Source organism: Trachypithecus francoisi, unplaced genomic scaffold (assembly GCF_009764315.1).
Source record: "Trachypithecus francoisi isolate TF-2019V2 unplaced genomic scaffold, Tfra_2.0 Lachesis_group5, whole genome shotgun sequence".
Classification (NCBI taxonomy): Eukaryota; Metazoa; Chordata; class Mammalia; order Primates; family Cercopithecidae; genus Trachypithecus; species Trachypithecus francoisi.
This window is the reverse complement of record NW_022681470.1, coordinates 105,790,614-105,815,438: the sequence shown is the minus strand read 5'-3', so window position 1 is coordinate 105,815,438 and position 24,825 is coordinate 105,790,614. Positions and strand designations below refer to the sequence as shown.

General features: G+C 43.4%; 1 protein-coding gene across 1 annotated transcript; it reads left to right on the top strand.

Moving 5' to 3' along the window:
* Window positions 1-24,825, top strand: MAB21L3 (mab-21 like 3). Its single transcript, XM_033197198.1, has 7 exons — window positions 1-1,867; window positions 2,427-2,687; window positions 10,915-11,055; window positions 14,060-14,351; window positions 17,500-17,678; window positions 18,174-18,368; window positions 22,868-24,825. The coding sequence occupies exons 2-7, from the start codon at window positions 2,640-2,642 to the stop codon at window positions 23,099-23,101; spliced, it is 1,089 nt and encodes a 362-aa protein (XP_033053089.1). The 5' UTR covers window positions 1-1,867; window positions 2,427-2,639; the 3' UTR covers window positions 23,102-24,825.

The following is a 24,825-nucleotide window of genomic DNA, read 5'->3' as shown; positions in this document are numbered from 1 at the left end:
ACTGGCCCTTGCCCCAGGTTGTTCACTACTGTGGACTTCATCACATCACAGATGATTATCTCTGTCTGGTATTCTGCGTTGTCAGATTTAATCTGAGTCATCCTGGGATTACAGGAAATCTTTTAAAAAGTCAGAGTTTGTAACCCTGGCTACTTTAACAAATTTGCATGTGTAGGGTTGATTTGGATCAAGCTAACCTTCCTCCTTCTTGCAATTAAAATCTCAGACACTAAGTAAATCAGTAACCAACACTTCTGCTGGTAAACCAGGGCTAGCATTATCTCCCCGGGACTTCTCAGATTGACAGCCTAGGGTTTTGAATACCTTGTTAACCTAACTTGTAATAAGTTCTTAGTCTTCACAATGGAAATTGAGCCAAAGCAGATTTACATTTCCGTACTTGCATTTGGTGTGAGTCATGAGAAAGGAGAATATTTATTTCCTGAGGAAGGAAGAGAACTTGAGCTAACTTTGAATTTCCTCAGTGGCCTAGCATACAAGTGCTTTAGGCTTACTGTAATTCAATCCCTTTTTGCGGATCCTATATCCAATTACCCAGATATATACATCTAAAAAAAGCTTGCCTTCATCAAACGGTCAGACAGGAGCTGTCAGAGAGTCTGTATTTGTAGGACTGCCCTGTATTTCAGAGCATTTGTCCATAAGGAACTATATCATGGAGTAGGGAACTGAGTTGTGCTCCCACAACACGCCTATTCCCTGGATATGACATTCTGGTAAAATCGGACTGTGTAGCTTCCCTGAGCACGTGATTATTTCTTCGTTTCCCAATTGCTCAGTTGGCCCTGTTAGCTGCTTTCCCTGCTCACATCTGGCAATTGTCACTGGATCTTAGGGCAAGAGAATATTCCAGTTATAACATTTTGATCAGCTGCAGTACTGCAGCAATCAAGATAGGGCAGTCACAGGTACAAAAATGATGAAAGTTTGTGCATCTGACGACAGGTGTCTGGGGTAACCCTCAAACATTAGGAAAGACCCTACCGGAAGAGAGGGACTCACAAGTTAATGATTACAGTGAAAGCAGAAGTAACAACAAAAATGAGCACATGAGAGAAACAGTGGGACTTTGGTGATGTTGAAAATGAGGTGGAGGTGGAGAAAGAATTCTTGCCGTCTGTGAAAAACAAATAGTTTGGCACTACTATGATAAGAAAAGCCCAGGGAATAAGGTTTTGAAAAATTTGGGAGCACTTCATATCAAAAGAAGGAAATTTAGAATTACATATAGAAGCAAATGGAAAATCAAGGCTGTTTTGAGAGGTGCTATCCGAGGGTCTTTGGAGAGAATGTAGCTTTACAATATTTATATCAGGCTGTGCATTGGCAGGAGTTCTGTAGAAGGTGGACTGAAAGCTGGAGCTAATGACATGGGTGGGGCACAGAGCAGCTAGGGAGCTCTGATGTGGCTTTTGCTTGGGGCAGAGTATGGGAAGATATGTAAATGCTGGGGCCTCAGATAGTGGAGTGGCCCTTGTGGGCAGCACTTACAGGTGGGCTTGGAAACACTTGCCTTTGGAACGTTGCTCAAAAGTGAGCAGTGCTCCCAGAAGGACTACAGTTTCTTTAGATTATCTGATAGCAGACTCTGTGATGTTTACCAGCTTCAAGGAGATCAGACCATTGTGAAATATTTTTTTTTTTTTTTTTTTTTTTTTCTGTAGTAAAACTAGCCCCGGCCAGCCCAGCTGGGAATTTACTGCCTGAGCTGTTTTCCAACATAAGTTTTGCTGGCAAAACCAGACGTGAGTGTTCCCTCGGCTCTCAAGGGATCTGTTTACACTGACTTTATTTTTACTGCCAGCTTTCCAGTTGGAAGAGGGAAATTACGTTGAAAGGTCAGCAGGTGAGCAGAAGGATTCCTGACCAGCCATTCCTGTGGGTGTGTGCCTGTGTGCACTCTGTGTACGTGTGTGTGCCTGTGTGTACGTGTGTGCCTGTGTGTACGTGTGTGCATGCTTTTCTAAATGCCAACCGTTGTGCTCTGCTCTGACTGACAAGACCTGATCACTTGTTTGTGGGCATAATGATGGGTGCCAGGCTGGTTGTTGGGCAGTTTCCTATTTGTTTATTGTAAAGAAGGTAAATCAGTCTGTGGGATTTTCTGGATTGGAGAGCAAGGGGTGTTTACTGTCAACAGGATAAGGACGAGGAGGTATAAGATACTGAGTTCCGCGGTGCATCTAGTGTCAGGATAGGAGCATAAAAGGTGAGGAGAAGCCAACTACAGGGTATTTCTGACTTGGGTGGAACTTTTAAGTACTTGGGTAGGAAATACAATTTGGAAAATTGCTCTCTGGTCAAAGAACCAGTCAGTGTAGCTAAATAAGGTATTATTAGGTTGGACTCAAATTCAATTTTATCAACTCTTCTTTCTAAATTCTTTTTTTTTAATTTCCCAAAAGATGACAGATGGATTTTCACAATTTGGAAATAAAAACATGAGTGAAGGGTTCGGAAGGCAAGTCTCTGGTCCGTTACACACTTCCAGAAAAATTTAGTACCCAGAGACTCACATTACTGGGAGTGCTGTTTACTCACAAGTGTTGCACTCCATTGAGAAAAAAAAACAAACAAACCAGGAAGTTGCTGTTCTACTCAGGACTGACCAAGAAGCCATGAAATCCCTTACTGTGGGAGGCTTAGAAGATTGCCTACTGAATAAGGTAAGGACAGACCGGGTCTCCCCCGTGTACCTCCTCCCCATTCACACTGCTTCCAAACAAACCTTCATCACCGAATAAGGTAAGGACAGACCGGGTCTCTCCCATGTATCCCCTCACCATTCACACTGCTTCCAAACAAACCTTCATCCAGAAAGGATCTCAGGCTGTTTCTAAAAGATACATAAAATGCTCCTCAGAAAACAGACTGTCCCCCCAAAACAATGTTGGGGGACTTAACATATCTCAGCCTTACTTCTCTTTGAGGGTCCAGTGTCCAGAGACTTACTGGGTATAGGATGGAGAGTTGGAATCTGGGGAACGGGCGAGAAACTCCAGCTCTGCCACTGACATTCGTGTGGCCATGAGTCACTTAACCTGCCTGAGCCTTGGCCTTCTTCTCTGTAAAATGGGAATAATAATAGGAGCTTCATGGGGTCATGGAAAAAGAGCTAATGAAATTAAAACAAAGCTTTTTAAAAACTCTGAAACTACTAGGTTTTTAAATATTATTATATTTTTAGTACACATCAGTTAAGAACTTAATTTCTTCTAGATGGTCTAGATGGTCATGTCAAATGTTAGAACTTGAAGGAAACTTAAATATTATCTAGTTTAAGTCTTTTCATTTACAGATGAACTTACCAAGGCATGATGTTAATGTTAAAACCAAAATATTTAAATTGACTAAGAAGTAGGCACTGGTCTGCAGTTTTCAGGCCTTTCCAAGTACAAAGGCGAAGATCGTTATCATAGTGATAAGTAAAGTATATTTCTTAGGCAAAACCATTAAGAGAGATAAATCAGGACAGCCTGGGATGATAAAAACTAGAGTAAAGAAAGTGATTTCCCATTATTCCTCCCTTTGAGGACTCTAAATGGAAGAGATATTGGCTGGCATTTTTTTCATGGGTCCTGTATTTTTTGTAAGAAAAAACTCCAAAATTTTTAGCGTGGTGTTCAAGTAACTTGAACTGCTCTATCTTTCTGCCCTCTGCTCCCCCTGCATTTCCAATGGCAGAAATCCTAAACAGTGTTTGATATGTTGAATCCAACTTGTGCTCATGTTTTGTTTGGCCTGTAGATTATTTCTAATGTTTTTCACAAACATTTCAAAATAGATTTTGCATAGAAATCCAGATTTCTGTCTTTCCAGGGGAAAAAAAATCAGAATATTTGGCTACTACAGGTCCCAATTTCTTGCCTGGAAACCATGTGCTGGGGCTGAGTGTTTGTTAGCCAGAGCATGTGCTGGCCAATTCTCAGGAGGCTGATCACTTCTGTGTCTGACACTTGCTCCTGGCCCCCGCTGTCTCTCTCACATGTGTCGCCTACTCCATTCCTGTAGGTGGTTGAGTCTTCCATTTCTGCCCAACAAGAACTGGGCCCTGAGCAGGCCAAGGGCCCTAGCTCCTCCTCGCCACTTTTCTGGCTCATATTCATCCTTCAAACTCAGAGTCCACTTTCTCAAGAAAGAGTCCCTGACACCCCAGCACAAAATTATTTTGCCCACATATTCACTCCCGTTATAATTAGTATTACTGGCACCATTTATTTGATCATGAGTTTGTATATCAACTCCTGACACTTTTCTATTATCATCTTGGTTGGCAACTTACATGTCATATCATTTCATTCTTTATAAGTTTCTGGAGGGGAGAACAGTGTCTTGCATGCCTTTCTTGCCTTCGACATTCAGAGTATCTTGCACATATATGATCACAAATATCTTTAGAGTTTGTTAAAGATAAGGCAAGATTGGTGTGGAAGGCAACAGGTCAAGGCGCATACAGGATCTCATTTAATCTAATCAACAACTATGTGATGTACATATTGCCTCCGTTTTTACAGAGGAGGAAACAGAGGCTTGTGGAGATTAAATAACTTGTCCAAAGTTACACAGCTAAATTGAGAGGGCTCTGAAGTTTCAGCCTTGTCTTTTTTAGTCCAAAGGCCGAATGTCCTCTGCTAAACTCCTCTATATCTCTGCAAACACATACTAAGCACCTGCTTTGTGCAAAATACTGTGCTATGGTTTGAGGGTAGACCAAGGCCTGAGATGTGGCCTGCTAAATGAGAGAGAAATTTTGGTTTTGGTCTCTAGGATAGCCCTGTCCCATCTGCAGATTTTGTACATAACCCCAAAGGAAGAAGGAGGGAATTTCACATGCAGTCAGGCAAGTGCTTAATATAATGCATAGTAGACCATAAGGGATGCAGTAGAGATTTCAACAGATTTCTGGAGGAGAACAGAGGTGCATTAGTTCTGATGGGAAAGGTGTCTTACAGAAAGAAGAGTGGAGACAAAGCCTTGGAGGAAGTGTAGGGTTATAATAAGTGGACAAATATAGGAAAGGTCTTCTGGGCTAAGGGAACCTCATTCAAACATTCAAGGTATGTTTCATTCCCAGTCACCTTTTTCTTTTGGGGAGACAGAACAGACCAGTGGTTACAAATATGGGCTTTGGAAGGATATGTTCTGTAACTTACTAACTTTGGGAACTAGGCATATTATTTAAATGTTCTGAACTTTGGTTTCCTCATCTATAAAATGGGGATAATCATAGCATCCATCTTAAAGAATGATGGGTAGGCACGAATGAGCCTTCGACATTAGGATTAGTCTAAAAAGGAGGGGTTATGATGATGGAAAGCCTATGGTCTCGTGTGTATCTATCACTGGATTTAATTTTCCATTTCTTTACATTATTAGCCCCTGAAAAACAGAGATGGTGCCAGTTTTTGTTTTGTTGAAATTTTTCTAACTGATGATTGGATTTAATGAAATTCCGGAATTAGAAGTCTGACTTCTTGTTTTCTGGAAGGAAGTCCTCAGCCTTTTCTTCTCAGTAACACTCATTGGGAATGACATACACATAGGCTGTGTGGTCATGGGTGTGACCAGGCCTGTGTGACATTCCTGGCATGCTACTTAGCACCACCACTCTGTCTCTCTCGCAAGGAAGTGATCGGAATGCAAGTGAGTCAGAGTGATATTATAGGGGTTAACCTTGAATCCCCATAATTTATATTTGAAACAGTAAACTATTCACAAACTTGAGCTATTAATAGCAGCAAATGACTTGTGGGGCAACAATGAGCCTGATGCTGTGGTTAAGGAGGAGGAGGGGAAAGCGGCCCAGGATGGGACATGGACCTGCGACAGCATGGAGACATGCCTGGGAAGAGCGAGGCCCAAACAACATTTGTTTCCATGTTTTGCCATGAACTGAGTTTGGTGACAAGGTTGCCTCAAGGCTGCCTTGAGGCTGCAACTGATATCTTGCTGGCTTCCTAAAGTTTGAGAGGCAGTAAAGGAATTCCAGGGTTGGGCTTGCAACGGGTCTCTACTTGTGTTAGAGCCTCCTTCTTTAGATCACTGTACAGCTACCCCAAGCCCCACTGCCTGCTTTTCCACACCCTGAAATGAACTTCTTGCTGTATCTGTTTAGGGTGTGGCCAGAATAAGTGGAGAGAAACAGTCTGGGGGTTCTGTGTTGTCACACCATGAGGGTGACAAGAGGTGTCTGGGACTAAGCCTGGAAACCCCCGGCACAAATCACTTCTGGGGCTACCAAATAGCACAGTGATGCTGCGTGGGTAAGAACTTATGCAGGAAGTGTAGCCAGAGATGTGGGAGGGATGGGGCTGCCCATCACCTAGAGAAAGAGGCTTCCACTCAGGTCCCACAGCAGGGGCATCATCACTGTCTGGCCCTTGCTGCATGACGCTTTGTGCTTGTTAGATGCCGGAATAGTTGCTGATGCCCAAATACATGGAGACTTAGGACTCCTTATTTCATGAGTCTTGACTTTAAATTGAAGGCATTTTTAGGTTCAGGAAGAGGATAAAGGGTAGGCAGTACTGCTGGTACATCAGTACTTAAGGGTGTGGCAAAGTATGATGTGAAAGAAGTGTTGGAGAGCCTGTCTAGTTCTACCTCTAACTGCCAGTGTGATGTTAGGAAAATCACTTTGTCACTCTGATCCTCCATAAAGTCACACCAGACAAGGCAATTTCTGGGGTCTCTTCCATTTCTAAGATCCTGAGTCTAAGTTGCAGCAGAAGTGATGCAGGAAGAAAATTAAAACTGGAATTTGTGGTTCTGGGTCTCAAAAAGCATTCTCTTACTCTGACTTTCACCTTTGGCAATCAAAACAGGTCATAAGGGTGAGCTAATAACCTGTGTAACAAGTGAGAGATTATAGTTGTTTTCCAGGAGTGTGTGACCTTGTCCTGCTCAGTGTGATCTTGTCCTGCTTGTGTGATCTTGTCCTGCTTGTGTCCTCATTTCACCATCAAATGAGGGCACAGTTTGTAGAACAGATTTACAATGAGGTACTTTTTCCAATAGGCTGCTCTTCACATGTGTTATGGGCATACATACACACACATGTACATACATACACACATGCACACACACTGTTAAGCTTCTATTAGTTAAAAATGATTTGATGGTGATGAATCTTTCATTAGTTTGTTAACTCAGGAAATAAAATACATATATATATATATATATGTAGTCACTGCTATGTTACTAACATTCAAGTTCTATGGAATTACATCAGCGGGGCTGGCAGATTCAGGAGGCTAGTCTTGGTCTCCAACACATTCTGAGAACTTAACTGTTAGAGAATACTATTTCTCAACCACTCTGCCTGTAATGTTCCATCTAGTTAACCCTTGTATTACTTTTCCCCACTGTACCTGCTCAGACTTCAGGTCCTTGAAGTTGCCTAATATTCCCTGTTCTACCACTAGCTTTATCTGTTCTTTATTCAGGCTGGAAAATATAGCCCACTACCAAAATCCTCTGTTGCTTTTATATCTTTCTCCAGCTTTTGCCCAGCAAACTCCAATCTTAGCACCTCAACTCTTACCTTTGGAGGGCTAAGAGATGGTGGAGAAGATCTCACAACTGAGCTTACTGATAGCCCACAGCCTCAGGGACCCAGCCTCAGCCAAGTCTTGATACTGTCGGGTTATCTTTACGCATGTACCTGAACAATCTCTCATTCCTTATAGCAGCTATTACAGCAGTCTATCGCCTGAAATCTCTTGCCTTCCACTTCACTCTTAGCTCATTAACATCTCCCACTCTATAAAGAACATAGACAGCAGACTGGAAATCTCTCTGATTTTCACTGCCCCCTGCCCTTTTATCTGTATCTGCATGCAACTTTTTCCCCTCTTTTCCTTCTGCTACACCAAGATGAATTCCTCACGCAGGTTTCTGGATGGTTTTGCTTACCAAATGGTAAATCCTTACCAAATGGTTTTGCTCTCTGCTACCTCATCTTTCACCACTGACTCTTTTCTCTCAGCATTTAAACATGTTTAAGCCTGTGTGTCATTTTGTAAGGAAAAAACAAAACAAAACTGTTCCCATCCCTGTTGTTTTGGTTTTCCCCATAGTAAAAGTTCTTGGGGCCGGGCGCAGTGGCTCACTCCTGTAATCCTAGCACTTTAGGAGGCCAAGGTGGGCAGATCACGAGGTCAGGAGATCGAGACCATCCTAGTTAACCTGGTGAAACCCCATCTCTACTAAAAATACAAAAATTAGCCAGGTGTGGTGGTGGGAGCCTATAGTCCCAGCTACTCAGGAGGCTGAGGCAGGAGAATCACTTGAACGCGGGTGGCGGAGTTTGCAGTGAGCCAAGATCACGCCACTGCATTCCAGCCTGTTGACAGAGCAAGACTCCGTCTTAAAAAAAAAAAAAAAGTTCTTGGAGGGGTTGCTTACCTCTGTCTTCACTTGGTTGTCTTCCATTCACCCTTAATCCACATTTAATGCCCACCTCTCCCCCACCATTAATGCCAGTGGCCAGCGTTCCCCCAATGCAGCCATCCTATTCTAGCTGTCAGACTCCATGGACATTTGGGAGTCTTAACTTACTCAGCCACTTACTGTTGACTTTGTTCTTGAAACTCTTCCTTTACTTTGGGGACCTCTCACTGTTTATTCTCCCACTTCACCACCTCCTCTAAGGCAATTGTGTTCTAAAAATATCACAGGAACAATTGCACAGGCATGAGGCGCACAAATTCTCTCTTTGTGCGCCTCATGCCTGGCTCAATACCTGCTATTTTCTCTTTCTAGAACAACTTTCATGCCCCCTTTTTCCTAGCTAACTCCTAGTCAGCTTTCAAGATACAACTCCAACACACTGTGCCTCCAGGAAGGCCTCCCAACCTCCAAACTGGATAAAGTGTCCTTTTTCTATGTATTCATAGCACCTGTGCAAACCTCTACCTTGCACTAGATTGCAGTGATTTTAATTTCCAGGTTATTTGTCTTGCTTTGTCATGTTATCTGTAAACCTCATGGCAACGTGTGCATAGAGCCCAGCATAAAATGGATGCTCCACTCAAATTACTCAAGTGGAATTGAATCACAACACAGAGGGGAAGTCCTATGCTGCAGAGGACCCTTAATTTTGGGCTTCTAAAACCTTTATTTTTGTCATTTGTTATTTTTCTCATAATAGCATCCCCACACTTATATTCTATACAATTTGTCTTCCTCACTACTGTGAATGCATGACCACGTCTATCTGGTGCATTGCTGTGTTCCAGCATGTGATGGTGCCCACCACAGAGGATGTGTTAAAAAAGTTCTTATTGATGAATTGACCCTATATGTGCTGTACAACATGTGTACCAGTAGGTGCACAGTCACATTCTTATTCCGTGAACATATGAAGTTCGCTTGCTGGTTGATGGGAAGTGTGAGTGAGATCTCAGGTAACTGGCCTGGTTGATGACTTAGTTTAGGAAAACAGGAATCTCTTTGACTTGGGCTTTTTTTTCTGGCTGTCGTGATCAGTTTATGGGTGTCTCAAAATGACTCTAGAATACATAGAAACAGCCGTTATACCAAATTTGGAGAGAATATAAAGATTCATGGATGGGTGTTAGATTGCGATGTATCAGATATTGCCTGAAATTGGCCCCTGGCTGAAGGAGCCTCTGAAGGAGAGTCTCACTGTTATGACAGCGGCTTGCAGGTGCCTCCTGAGCAAGATGACAAAGCGGCCCCTCCATTTCAGAAAAAAACTTGCAGACCCTTCCATCTCTTATTTGGATTTTTCTGTGTCTCTCCTGGAGTTCACTAAAAGTTCCTTTGTGTTTCCCACAAACATCTGTTTCCCTAAACTTTAAGTATCTGATTAGTGTTCAGTTTTCTATGAGAATTTCCCAATTCTTCCTAACTCGCTGTGGTAACTTTCTGTCAGCAGAAACATGCCTTTTCTTAAGGGTCTAGAAGCAAAAGGCAAGGGTGAGTACAGAGGCAAAGAGAATCATCATTTACTGATGACATCAGTGGGAAGCAGGCTGCGGGATGCTGATACATGTTAAGCAGTTTAATATTCACACTGTGGGCAGCAGGCATGACGATACCATAGTAGAGTCTCACCATGGTTCACAAAACCCTGTGTGATGATCTGGCCCCTGCTTTCCTTTCCCAACTCACCTCCTATCACTTTCCGTTTGCCAGATCCAACCACAGTGGCCTCGCTGCTAGCCTTAGAGCATTGCCTACGTCAGAGGAGGAGCATGGAATCTGCTCTCCTAAGCTGTCTTCAGCCTCACTCAAATGTCACCTCTTTAGACAAGTATTCTTTGTCCATTGTCCACCCTAACTAAAATAGCTGCCCCTTTATTCTCTAGTCCCTTATCATATTTTATTTTTCTTCATGGGACTTATACCTGATATTATAACATATACACACACACAGACACATATACATACACACACACACACACATATATATACAGGAATACATATATATACACATTTATATGTGTGTCTGTGTATATCAGGTATGATGCTATATATTATATTGATATATATTATAATTATATATTATGTCTTTTATCTACATGTATTCCTATATTTTCAGCTAGAGGGCAAGTATCTACATTGTTCACTGTTGTCTTAATCACTGTTGTGTCCCCAGCACCTGGCCTGGCACCTGCTACATAGTAGGTCCTAGATAAATACCAAATGAATGCATCTGTTACAGAAAAGAACATTGAGGCACCAACAAATGTCTTCTCAGTGGAGTCAGACCTAAGTCCATCTCCCCGGCGTCTTGGGAAGGCGGAATTTTTGAGCTGAACTCCCTCGGTCACCCCTCGCTGTACCCTTGTCTCCTCACTATCTTATGCCAGTGCCTTGGGGCCCACAGAGGAAATAACCACCTTTGCTGGTCCTTCTCACACCCAGGTGGACTTGAGGCGCCAGCAGATTTCCCAGGCTATGGAGGAGGTGCAGAAAGTCGTTCATCATTTGACCACAAACATCAGCAACCAAGACATTAGATTTCAAGCTGTGCCTTACTCTGACACATACAATGAAAATATTAAGGTAAGCAAGTCTCACTGTCTCTAAATGCTACCAACAGAGCCAGGACACCTGGGCAGGTAAATCTCAGTGTGTGACAGATGCTTGCCTCACTCAGAATACTCATAACAATTCTTGTTTTCACAGGTACTCTTAGTTTTTACTATTTACAGTCTCATGTTATACATGTCATTTCAGCCAGCGGCGTGGCTTATGCCTATAATCCCAGCACTTTGGGAGGCCGAGGCGGGAGGATTGCTGGAGGCCAAGAGTTTGAGACCAACCTGGGCAATGCAGTGAGACTCTGTCTCTTTAGAAAAAGAAGAAAAGATAGATGTTATTTCCTTTGAGCCCCCACATTCCTAGATGAGAAAAAGTAGGCTTAGAGAAGTCAAATGACTTGATCAAGTCATATCAGGCACTAAAGCCAGAACTCACACAGAAGCTTTTGGTTCCAAAGCACATTCTGCTGTCACAATCAAAACTCAGTTAAAATACACATTCATTTATTAAGCACCTACTTAATAGATTGGAGTGTGGTGGAGGGAACTGAGGGCATCCATAAGAAGACTATTGAAAGTCATAGTCTGTGGGTTGCAGATGGGGAAGGAAGAAAGTAGAAGAGGTGCCACTGAGAAGCTGCAGGAGCAGGCTGGCAACCCCTCTGCCTGCTAAGGAATCCCACCCAGTGTAAGCCAATGGGTAACACCAGCATTCAAACAGCACAGTAGTGAGGGCAGAGCTGAACACACAGAAACGACCTCACTTAAACCTGTAAACCACCTTGTGGAAAAGACACTCCAGTTATTTCAATTTTAGAGGTGAAAGAAGTGAGATTCTGAATCATTCTGAATCTCCATCATTCTTTATCTTGATTTTTATTATGCCACATACCTCTTTCACTTTGTATTAAATTTGTATGTACTCATGGCCCATTTCTCACAACAGACTGCACATCCCTTGATTGTAAGGACCGTGTTTACCGGTTGTTTTGTTCCTAGCACCCAGCATGGTGTGTGGCACATGGTAGACACTTAACATATGTGGAATGAATGAATAAATGAATGAGCAAAAGAATTAGTACCTGAGCAAAAGACCATTGCTGGCCCATTACATCTCAAGTTTGGTGGATGCAAGAACCACCCAAGAGATGCTGGGATTTGTGGATTTGAAACAGAGTCAGATTGTAGGAAATTAATCCCAGGGTGAAAAATATAAAACTAGATTGAATCCTGGAATGCTAGAGCATCACTTGCCCAACTCTCCCACCCAGGCCAATCTAACTTGGTCACGCATAGACCAGTGACTGGAAATAGAGATATTACATTACTTTTCTTAGCACTACACCCAAGGAAATTTCCTTCCGTGGTCCTACTTAGAATTCATAGCTTAAAATATATCTTGCATTTATATATGTCATGTCTTACATATTAAGTTTCAAAAATAGCTACAGCATAGCATATAAAATTGCTTTTAACTTAGATCAAATTCAACAAGTTTTTTGTTTGTTTGTTTTTTAAAGATAGGGTCTCATTCTGTCACCCAGGCTGGAGTGCAGTGGTGAGATCATGGCTTACTGCAGCCTCAACCTCCCAGGCTTACGTGATTTCCCACCTCAGTCACCTGAGCAGCTGGGACTACAGATGCAAATGCCACCATGCCTGGCTAATTTTTATTTTTTTTTTTTTTTTTTTATTTTGTAGAGATGGATTTCGTCATATTGCCCAGGCTGCTCAACAAATATTTACTAAGCACCACTTACATGACTAACAACATGATAGTTCTGCTTTTGAATTCACATGAACGTGAATTGAAATAATGTACAGATCTGAAATTCCAGGGACTTTGGATGTTTTTTTCCTCTTTTTAAATCCAGCTACCTTTCTGTGGGTACCAGAAGTCATGTGGATACATCATCTAAAACATCAAACTATTGTTTTCTTAGAGTTAGGCAGAACCAGCTGGGGCTGATTAGGACATTCACCCCTCAATGGGTCAATGACTGGCCCTGGGCAAGAGTTAACCAAATTCCATGGTCAGAGCTTTCCATGAGGAGGAGGCAGCTGACTCACAGCTGAAGGTGTGTGTGAAGTGGGACATGGTCAGAGTTCAGGCTCCTTTGGCTGCTCTGTTTACCCACTTGTTCTATCTCTTGGCTGCTGGTCTGCCTGATTTCCCCCAGTCATTTCTTCACTGGTTCCTGGAGAAAGGGATTAGGTGGATTCTGATTGTTTGCTTTTTTTTCTTTAAACTTAGAATTATCTCAACAGCTCACATTGTCTCCACAAATAAATTTTCATTTTGCCTTTGATTTTGGAAGGGTTAGTCATGAACACTGACCATGGGTCATCAGTAAAGGCCCCCCCACCCCCAAAAAAGGAGACATTTTACAAAATCTTTTAAACTCCCTTCCTGTTACTTCCCACCTTTTATTTGTGTCAAAACATTCACCATTCCATGTCATTCGTTGTTGACTGAGTGCCAGCCCAGGATAGAGAAATAATAACTGAACAAGCTGTCCAAAGACCTAAACTCGAATTCTGACTCTTCTACTTACTGGCTGTGTGTCCCTGGGGAGATCTCCAAGCCCGTCTGCATCTTGGATTCCTCATCTGGAAAATGGCAACAAAGCTCACCTTACTGTGTGATTGTGAAGTTGAAATGGTCAAATGCATTAGAATTGCAGTGTCGCGTCTGCAGGGAACTCAATGCATACTCATTCTTCTTTCTCAAACTTTAGGCCTCCTCTGGAGTTCCTGGTCCAGCTCACTGTCTTTACTTGTATAGTCATAAGATAATAAACTCAGTGAGCTAATATACTTGCCCAAAGTATTTACAGTGATTCAGTAGCAGAACAAAGAGGTAATCCACTGGTAACACCCAGGTCTATGTGTCTGTGTATCTGGTCACACTGCTGAGGGTGGAGTGGTTAAGAGAGCTGCCTGGCGAGATAGGTCGGCTCCCAGGACTTCCGTTACCTCCCGAATCTGTGTATTCATGCTTGTTTTCAATCCTTTCCTGACCCTAGGTTTTGGCCCCCAGTCAGTTCCTTGTCACAGTCCCAATAAAAGGCCTGGCTGGGTACAGGGAGGCCAGGGAGCAGCGCTGGCGGTACTACACCCTGCAGGGCACCAGGCTGCCCTGCCCGTTGCGGGACCCTGAGGGTCTGCAGCAGTGGCTGGAGGTGGAACAGTTTATGAAGAGCCTGTGGCAGTGGCATGAGACAGACGTGAACATCGATGGAGATATAGTGCCCGCTAAGGTCCTCCTGGTGTTCCGGAAGCTGGTGGAAAACGCAATTAGAACCTGTCACCTCTCAGGTGAGCTTATCAGGAACAAGGGGAAGGGTAATTGCTGGCATTCCCCTTTCGCTCTACAAAACCTCTGTTTGAGTGTTACCTGCAACTCACAGCCTACATTTGAGAAAATAATCATGTGCTCTTCACATTTGTTTAATCTTAATAAGATGAATCAGCTTTTTTCCCCTGCCATTGATGCACAGAAGGTTGGAATTCATACTAACAAAATAGTGTTGTGGCTTTGAGAAAGTTACTGTGCTGGCATAGATATAAAATGCTGTGGATTATGCACCTTAACCAGGCTTAAAAACTTAAGCATATTTTTTTTAAAAGGAAATTATTCACAAACCCCAGGTCTTCTTTATTAGTACATTTTTACTGCAGCACCTCCATCTGACTGCAGTACCACAGTGTGCTGAGATTCCACATTTGGAAACCACTAACTTGAACCAAAACACAAAATCCAGGAACCAAAAGAACTGACTAAATTTGACAACTCCAAAGTCTTAAGCTACTGTACAGCATACGCGCGCACACACACACACACACACACACACCCTTTTTGTTCACACAAAGTGAAAAGGTGAATTTCAAACTGGAAAGAAATGGCCAATTTTCTTAATTATATAATTAGGAAAATAAAAATTTTCTCAATTTATAAACCAATAAGAAAAAAGATGAGCTGATCAATATAAATAATTACCAAAAAAAAAAAAAAAGAAGGAATCACAGAAAAAGAATATAAATGACTTGCAAAAATAAGAAAAGACATTCCATCTAATGTATATTTCAACATATATTAGAATATACCTCATGTTGGGTACATTAAAATACCTAACAAGTTAAAAGAAATGAAAAGTTTGATCATGCTTAGTGTCGAGTGGGCATGGTGAAATGGGTATTTTCGTGTTGTTATTAGAAGTGGAAATTGGTGTCTCCTTTTTAAAGAGCAAGTTGTCTATATTTTATTTTCATAATGTGCTCACTTGATAATTCAACAATTCCAGTTCTAGAAATATATTTCTACAAATACACAAAGAAATATGCACCAGAATATTCTCTGCCATAGATTTTATAATAGTAAATAGAAGTAATCTAAATGGCTAACAAAGGAAAATTGGCTAACTTAAATTATGCTGTCTCTGCCTACTGGACTACTATGCAGTCTTACAAAAGAACAGGCATATGCCCATGCATACATACAGAGCTATGAAAAATGCATGGGCTAGATAGTTAAGTGAAAAACCAAACTGCCAAACAATATGAGATTCCATCTGTGTGAAAATAAAAAGATGTATTCGTACATACATTTGTTTGTCTAGACAGAATAGTTCTGAAAATTTTCATAATGGTAATAATTTATGTTTAATAGATTTTTTACTAAGTAGAGTAAGTTTCATGGGTTATTTAGTTTAATCCTCATAACCACACAATACAGTAAGAATTCTTTTCCTACCTGTTTTAGGGATGAGGAAACTGAGACTTAGAGAGATTAAGTCACTTCTGAAGGTTGCACACCTCGTAAGCAGAGCCAGCTGCAGAGCAGGGTGGGGGCCAGTGGGCTGGCTGCAGCATCGACTCACCTCTTATGCTGTGTGACATTATTCATAGTGAAAGTGCAAAGCAGAGATTCAGACTGGGCAAGGTTGATGAGAAGCTTTTGGTAAATAATGCTAAAGTGCCAGTTGTCATGTTCCTGTCTGGGCAGCTCTGATGACATGCAGGCAACAAGCCCTTTATCCCACCTGGGCCAGGGAATGTTTCCATTTTGAAAAGCCTAACACAATTAACATGTTTCCATTTTCTTCTCTGTGCAAGGAAATGCAAAATAATAGATTCTGATCTATTTCAAAAATTGGGATTAGCAAATAAGGATGAATAGATCCTGATCTATTCAAGACTGCTTATCTTTATCTGCAATGAAGGCAAACAAACAAACAAAAACTGTATCTTTTGAAAGAAGAAAGAGCAAATTGGAAATGAGGAAATTATAGTATGTGAGCTGGGAAACTACTAGATGCGCATAGTTTTCTCTTCTTCTCTTTTCCTGGTTGGAAAATGAGGCAATGGCAGCTTCTTTCAAATCACTCAATCCTCTGAAACAGTGGCTGTGACGTGCTTTGATGTATTTTGTGGTTACAGGGGTTTCTGATGATAGATACCTCTGAGGCTCGGCTAGCTGAGTGGATGGTAAAAACAAATACCATCTAAGAGACTGAGGCCTAGATAAAAGACAGGTGAAGCCGAATTTCACCAAAGGCATATGAATAAATAAGGAGGCTGATACTGTCCCCAGCCAGTGTCAGAACATCTAGGTGAAGAAGGAAAAAAAAAAATGGCATTAGCCTTCCCTATGTTAGCATTACTCTGAAAACCAACATTTAGATATTTGGGTGGAATGGAGAAGGATATAGAAAAATAGTTAGGTTTCATTTTACAGTAGCAAATACAGTCAGTCCCCAACTTGCCATGGCTCAACATATGATTTTTTTTTACTTTACAAGGGTGCAAAAGTGATACATGTTTAGTAGAACCCATACCTGGGTACCCATACAACCATTCAATGAATTCCATGAGATATTCAACACTTTATTATAAAATAGGCTTTGTGTTAGATGATTTTGTCCAACTCTAAGTTAATGTAAGTGTTTTGAGCACATTGAAGGTAGGCTAGGCTAAGCTATGATGTTTGGTAGGTTCGGTGTATTAATACATTTTCAACTTACAATATTTTCAGCTTTATCGGGATGTGACCCCATCGTAAGTCAAGGAGCATATGTACTACGCTTTTTCTTTTTATTCTATGGCTTTTACTTTCAGTTGAGCCTCTTGAAAATAATCTATTAATTTAAAAGAAAAGGTACCACAAAAGACTTGGGATTGGGGGAGAAAGAAAAACCCACTAGCAATGAGACTTCTTAGTAATGCTCTGACGCTGGCTAGGTGACTAACCATCTGGTTTTGATGTCAAAACCTTGACCTGCTACAGGCATTGTGATCCTTGACATGCTACAGACATTGTGATCCTTGACGTGCTACAGACATTGTGAAAGTTGCCACACCAGTTGCAAGGTGCTGATCAGAGCAACTGCTCACAAATTTCTTGTTTGAATGCTTGTAATGTGCAAGCCTTTCTCTTCTCCTTATCCATTTGGTCATTTCCTGTCAGGTAAGGTCAGCATGCTAGGAAACCACTCTGCAGTCTGGATTGCTGTGGAAACATCTGCATATCAGGTGGAATTGGAGCTGGCCCCCGCAGTGGAGATCCCCACCACCTGGTCCGAGAAAGCTCGGTGGCCTCGATGTCTGCAGCGCTGGCCTTCCCAAGAGAGAGTGGAGTGCATCAAGGTATCAGTGGGCGGGACCCAGCTCTCCAGAGCAGTGATGCCAACAGCTTAACCAGTCACAGCATTACTGACTGCCAAAGAGTTTCAAAGGAAAGTTGAGGTGTCACTAGATCAATAGTTCTCAAAGTGTGGGCCCTGCACCAGCGTCACCTGAGAACTTGTTAGAAATGCAGCTTCCCGGGCCCCCACTCTGGACCTGCTGAATGACACCCTTGAACAGGGCCCAGCAATATGTGTTTTAAGGAGCCCTCCAGGTGATGTGATTCTGATGCATGCTCAAGTTGGAGAACTGCTGCAGGAGAGGAAGTGGGTACCACCTTCTAACTGTCCACATCCAAAGTGGCTTGTGGTCTCCCTGACACCCCCTTTTCCTCCCCACATAGGATGTGCTGTCTGCCTGGTGACAAGTTCCCCAGACCAGCGGACTGCTTCAGAAATGGCTTTCTACACCAGTGAGCATTGTTCTCATTTCCCAATGTTTTTCTCTTTCTCCCAGTCGTTTGGGTTTAACTTGTTGCCGTGTTCAAATTATCACTGGCAGCTGAGCTTCCTCCGTGCTGAACAGGTGTTGCTAGAACAGCTGGATGAGGATGGGGGCTGCCGTAGGAAGTGTTTTCAGGTCATGAGGCAGCTGAAGGAGGACGTCTGGTGCCCAGGGAACAGGCCGGTCATCACGTCCCACCATCTGCAGGTGAGTGTGGGGCAGGTGGGAGAAGGCCCAGGGGCAGCTTTGGATACATCATTCTCCCTGTGGCCTCTTTAGGGCCTGGCCAGAGCCACTCAGTAGGGCTGGCTTGTGTGAAAAATGAGGCTCTAGTATCTACATTTGCCGTCCAACAAATGCCTACTTATTATGGAAATATGTAAGCTAGCACCATATGGGAGTCCACAACACCCCTGTCCAGGGTAAAATTTCCTCCCTTCCTTCCCTTTTCCAATTCTCTTCTCTCCCACTTTTCCTCCCCTCTCACTTTTATTTTACCACCAAACCAACCTGAGTGCCCACTAGGTGCCAGAAACCCTGCTGAGGTTCAGAAATAAATTACAAAATGTGATTTGTGCCTCACACTTTGATGGCTTTATGTTTGTGCCAGTCTTAGAACCCACTGCTTCCTCATGCACACAGACCCACTAACACAGAGGGAACCAGGAAATGCAACACAGAGGTTACCACATACGTACTGCCACACACCTCTTTCCAGGGTCCAAATCACCAGGCAAGGATTTTCCCTTGCTCTGCCAGCACCTGCCTCTCCTTGCCCTAAACCCAACAGTACACATCCATTCACGCCTTCACTCACTCATTCAGCAAGTGTCTATTGAGATGACTCTGGGCCAGAGGCCTGCCCCAGTACCTGCTGTGGGCTCAACCCCTGCCAGCACAAAGGTGAACAGACACAGATGTGGTTCCTCACTCTGTCACTTCTGGTCTAGCATGGGAGATAGACATGGGTAAGGCAAGCCAGTGGGAGCATGTACAATCACACAGTGAGGAAGCACTGGAACGGGAGGAGCATGGCTCTGTGAAGGCTCAAAGCAGCAGAGCCTGACTTGGACTGGGCAGTTAGGGGGGCCTCCCTGGGAAGGGGGCCTTTGACCACCCTCCCGACTCCCTCTTTCTCAAATAGTGGACCACACAGAGTGAAACGGACTCTCATGTAGCAGTTCTATGCAGCCTGCTGGGGTAGGGAGGTAGGAGACTCTTGCAGGACACCCCAGCCAGCCTAGCTAGTGTGGGTCTAGGAGCTTCAGCCCTCGTCTCTGGCCCCAGAAAGGATGGACTGCCTTTCCACTCAGGTAAGCACAGGTCCCTGGGGCAGTCACCTATCTGTGAGGTGCCTTCCTCACATACCTGTTCCTCCTCTCATTCGATAGACAAAACTCTCTTCTTGCCCCATGTTACTCCATCTGCTCTAAAGTAACTTCTTGAAGGACAGATACCACGTTGGTCTTGTCCAGCTAGCATGCTGACCTTACTCAGTGCTCTTGTTCACTGGGAGGATGAATAACACCCCCAGTGTCTCTCCCAATGCTTTGTACATAGTAGCACATTAAATATTTGTAGAGCAAATGAATGAGTGGCTTCACATCTTGCTCAACTTTTCTCTTCTTTTTTGCACAAAATCACTAATCTTTGCTTCACCTTCTTATCTTTCTGATAACCTATCCATTTTGACTTGCAGAAGAATCTGTTAACATCTCATTCACATGCACTGGGGCTTTTCTCTGGAGTTCCAATATTCTCAACGTGTCCCAAGCACACTCCCCTAAAAACATGCAGGCTGTTCTCCTGGATGGAGGGCATGTGCTTGCAGAAGATACTTTGATTTGTTCTGTGGATTTAGCTTCTCTTGCTTTCCTTTATACAGGCCACACTAGAAGAGGCAGAGCTGAGATGCAAACTCAAGTCTATCTCATATCAAAACCTCATAACCTTAACGATTGACTTCATTACCTCTCAATTAAGATGGATGGAAATACCATTCAGTGACATGAATATTTCAGGCATGATTGAATGGGGCTACCATGAATCTCCCAACCCATAGCTGCTTGCAAATCTGTACTCCCCACAAGGGCTGACTTCTATTCTGATAGTTCCTAAGTCACCTAGTGGATTTTAAGGCAACTCCTTAAGGATTCTGTTTCAGTCCTCCCTGACCCACCTGCATGGCACAGTAGAATTGGGCATCCTCAAGGATGGGCATTTTTTTTAAGGGGGCTATTTCTGGAGTAAGATAAACACAAAGTGCTAACTGCCTTTTTCTCTGGTCTTCCATCCTTAGTCCACAGACAGAATTATCTCCCATTTAGGCATCCTCACCCTTGAAATGAATGTGGCTGGTGACAAACGTGGTGTTAGACACCATCCCAGATGATGACTTGAGTGTGCTGGATCCTTGCCAAGTCTTCATTCTGGGGAAAGTGGAAGAGGCTGGGTTGCAAAACAGCATTAGGAAGCTGTGGCACTCAGCCTCGCCTCACCTTAAGTCTGACACTCTCTTATACTGTCAAAAAGGCTCTGCCCCAAGACTGTTCCATATGAAGGAAAAGCTTATCTTTTATTGACTTATTTATTCCTAAAACCCACTCAAAGTACATTGGCTTGCTTATAATGAGCTTAACTGCCCCAGTTTGCTTAGGATGATAAAAGCTTAATTAACAAGAGGAATTAACATTTTTTTCTGGTATCTAGGTTATCTTCACTTGCAAGAAATTATCTCTAACTCATTTATTCATAATCATATAATCTAAATACGTAGTTGCTATGAACTTACAACTGCTCTAAAAAATAAAGACTGTATAAAAATACTCAATATCTAAACCATAACATGAATGGATAATTCATTAATTCACTTATTCAATAAATGTTTATTGACTTCCTCTCATGGGCTAGCCTCTGCTGGGTACTGGATAGCTTAATAGTGAATAAAAATAGGCATCATTCACTGTTCTCGTAAAGTTTATAATCCAGTAGGGGAAATGATACAATCAATCACATAAATATAAAAACTACTACAGTTGTCGCTCCTTCTTATGAGAAGTACATGGCTAAGAGAGTATGCAGTGGCTGTACTAGGGAAATTTGATCTGATGGACAAAGACGGGAAAGAAGTTTGTCCTATGCAGCTGAAGCAGGAGGTGCAAAGGCCCCATGGTAGAATGGAGCACGAAACAGCTGGTGTGGCTACATGAAGACAGCAAGGGAGGATACGGGTCAAGATGCATCTGGAAAGGAAGGCAGGGACCAAACCTTATAAACCACACCATGTTAAGGATGATGTTTTTAGCTAAGAAACAATGGGAAGAGCTTGAAGTATTTTAGATGAGAAGGGAAGTAGATGTATATTGGCAGCAGTGTGGATGGTGATAGTTTGGATGGTGGCAAGAACAGGGATGGGCTGATGAGATGGCTACTGCAGAGGTCCAGTGAGATGTGGAGGCAGTGTGGAGGGGGATGGTAGAATAATACTCGAGGTGAAGGTAAATGGGTAGACTCGAGAAATACTCAGGCAAGAGGATTGCAGGACTTGACTGGGGGCAGTAAGGGAGAAGGATGACTCCTAGGTTTGCATGTTGCACAACTAGCTAGTTAAGCAACTCTGGAGGCAGATCAGGTTTGTGCAGGAAGAGCAGGGGTTCAGTTTGGACATGTTGGGACTGAGATAACTTTCAGATACTCAAGAGATACACGGTAAGGAGGTCAGAGGAGAAGTCTGGGCTGGAGACACAAATTTGCAAGTCATTGATTTGTAGTGAGAATTAGAGCTGCTGTTGTGGAGGGAACACAGAGCTGAGGAATGAATGTACAGTGAGAGGAGAAGAGGGCCTAGAACTGAGCCTCCAGAAACTCCACCTCTCAAAGGCAGGCCAAGGAGTAGAAGCCTGCCAAGGAGGCGCTGTAATGCTAGGAGAAAACCCAGAGAGTCGATTGCTTGGAAGTCAAGTGAAGGATGGCTCAGGAGGGAGGGTGTGGGCGAGAGAACCAGGTCTGCTGAAAGGTCAGGTAAGGTGCAGGCTGACAAAGGCCTGTTGCATTGAGAAACATGGAGATCACTGGGCCTTGAAGAGAGGAGCCTTTGAGGATTAATGAGAGAAGAATCCATCTTGGAGCGGACTGAGGCGAGAAACGGGAGGAGAGGAAATGACGACAAACAATAGAGCTGACTCTCTGGAGAAACCTGCATTTGCCGAGGGAAGAGTGAGGGCAGGAGGCAGATGTGGCGTTGGGGTGGCAGGAGAGCTTTCAACTTGTGAAAAGCAGTTGAAGAAGAGGGTAATGCGTCATATACAGTTCCTGGAAGATGGCATCCGGGACCTTGTGGAGGGATCAGCCCCACAGGCAGAAGACGCAGAAGCAGGGAGGAAGAAAGGAGGGTGCTGCAGTAGGCAAGATCTGTCTGGTTTGGGAGGATGAGGGGTTCCATTTTCTCCATAAAGTAGGAGGCAAAGACATTGCCTGGAGTGGTGACATTGGAAATGTTGGAGGAGATTAGGGAAGAGGTGCGGGAGACCAACTTGTAAACTGAAGGCCCACCTGAAGTTGGGAATTGTGAATTCATGGTAGATCCAGTCTGCCCAGGCAACTCTTTTTCTCCCTCCTTCCAAGGCCACATAAACTCAATAATTGTTTCCCAGATATCCTCCTCCATTGCCTGAAACAATGTCTGACAGCACTTCTTCCTTCCACAGACTGTGCTCTTTTGGACCTGCGAGAAATATCCCCACTTTAAAGACTGGAAGGTCTTCAGCAAAGCGTTTCTGCGCCTGGTGAGGAAATTGCACAAGTGCGTGAGCCAGCACTTCCTGAAACACTATTTCGTCCGGAACAGCAACCTCTTTCAGTGCACCAACCTGATCGAACTGGACGCTGTGGCCCAAAAACTGGCCACCTTCCTGAAGAACCCCCAGATCAGCCCGCCCTGATGGCTGCCCCAACCTGGGAGGCTCTTGGACATTTTATTCTGGCTTAACCTTGTTCTTTGGATGGTTCCTCAGTCAGGTGCCAGGATCCTGCCTAGGAGAAAGGCCATGAATGGCAGCGGAAATTACATCAAACCAGTAACACTTCAGCAGGGAGGGAGGAAACTGTGCCCCAGGCTGTCTGGCTCCCTGGAGCCTCCCTGGAGCCCAGCAAGCATTTCCATCCTAGCTACCTCTCCTGGAGACGGCTCTCATCAGGCTTCCTCAGGCACAGATTTAGAACTGGTGACAGTTCTGAACTTAGTTTCCCTTGTTCAGGCTCTGATTGTCTCACAGTGAAAATGGAGACAGAACCCCTGAAAGACATGAGCCTACTGGCCAATACTGTGCCCAGCCCACCGATCATGGGTGCATTCTCCTGCCATTTGTAAAATGGGAATGTTAATGTGCCTACCTCTGAGCAGGGCTGTGTGCCTATGAGACTGTGCTGGCACCTTTTCAAGGGGAAGACATTGGATCAACACAAAGTGTTCCTGGTTGGTTGAGCAGCTGGTGTTTGCATCCTAGATCGGTACCCACAGCACTGACACGAAATTGCACCTGTTGAGTTAGCGAGCCTGTGCTTTCTTGCTGCCTTCCAGCTTCCTTAGCATGTGGGTCAGTGGCTCCTGAGGTTCTGTCTGCTTCCCTGGTATTCTCTAAGCAGGGAGGGGAGTGGTTTTGATGACAAGTTTAAGTCAAAGATGAAAGTACAGCTGTTGGCCTGATCCCAACCGTAGCCCTCTCTTCGCTTCCCAGGCCATGGGCCATGGATGGAACTTCCTTATATATTTATGTAAATAACCTAGTACTATGATCTGCGTGGAGTGACCTTAGGTGTCTGTCACCACTCATTGTGTTCCTTTGCTCACTTCATTCACTCACTCACTCATTGACAAATAATGCTCGTTAGGCACTGGGAACACAGCAAAGAGCAAAGTGGATGAGGACCTCCCCCTGGGGATGCCGCCTAATGGTGGAGACAAGAAATGAACAACGGATAAACATGCACAGTTATTACAGATGGAAGCAAATGCTCCGAAGGAAATAAACAGAATGTTGAAGTAGAGTCCCCAGAAAGGTCCCTAAAGGATGAAAATGCAAATAGCTGAAGGAGAAGGAAAAGTGACCAAAGGCAGGCCTGGCGGGGCTGGCATGAGTCAGAGCACCTGGCCTTGTAAAGCCAGGAAGGAATCAGTATTTTATTCTAAGATCAAAGGTGTGACATTTGGCCTCTCCAGAAGCAGAGGAGTATCATGATCTGACTGCATTTTAAACAATTGTTCTGGTAACTGCATGAAGAAGGTCTGGGGACTCACACATGAGCCAGGAGCTCTTGAGCCACCCATTTGGAATTTCACAGAGGCACACAAGGCAGCCTATTCTGTGTGGCACAACTGATCAGGAATTCTAGGAGTTCTCGGTGAGATCAATGGTTTTTTTCTGGCGTTTATGTAATGCTTCTCAACTCAAGGGGGCTCCTTTATTACTTTGGAATGTTTTTGCCCACATATCTATACCAAAGATAAATTTCTAAAACATGAACTACTAGTTTTGTTTTGATGAAGATTCACATTTGAAAATAAAAATGATTATTTTTCAAAAGTACTGCAACCAAATGGTGGGATCCCTAGGCTATCGCATAACAAATAGTGATTTTTAAAATATTGAAAACAAGTATTTCCAAA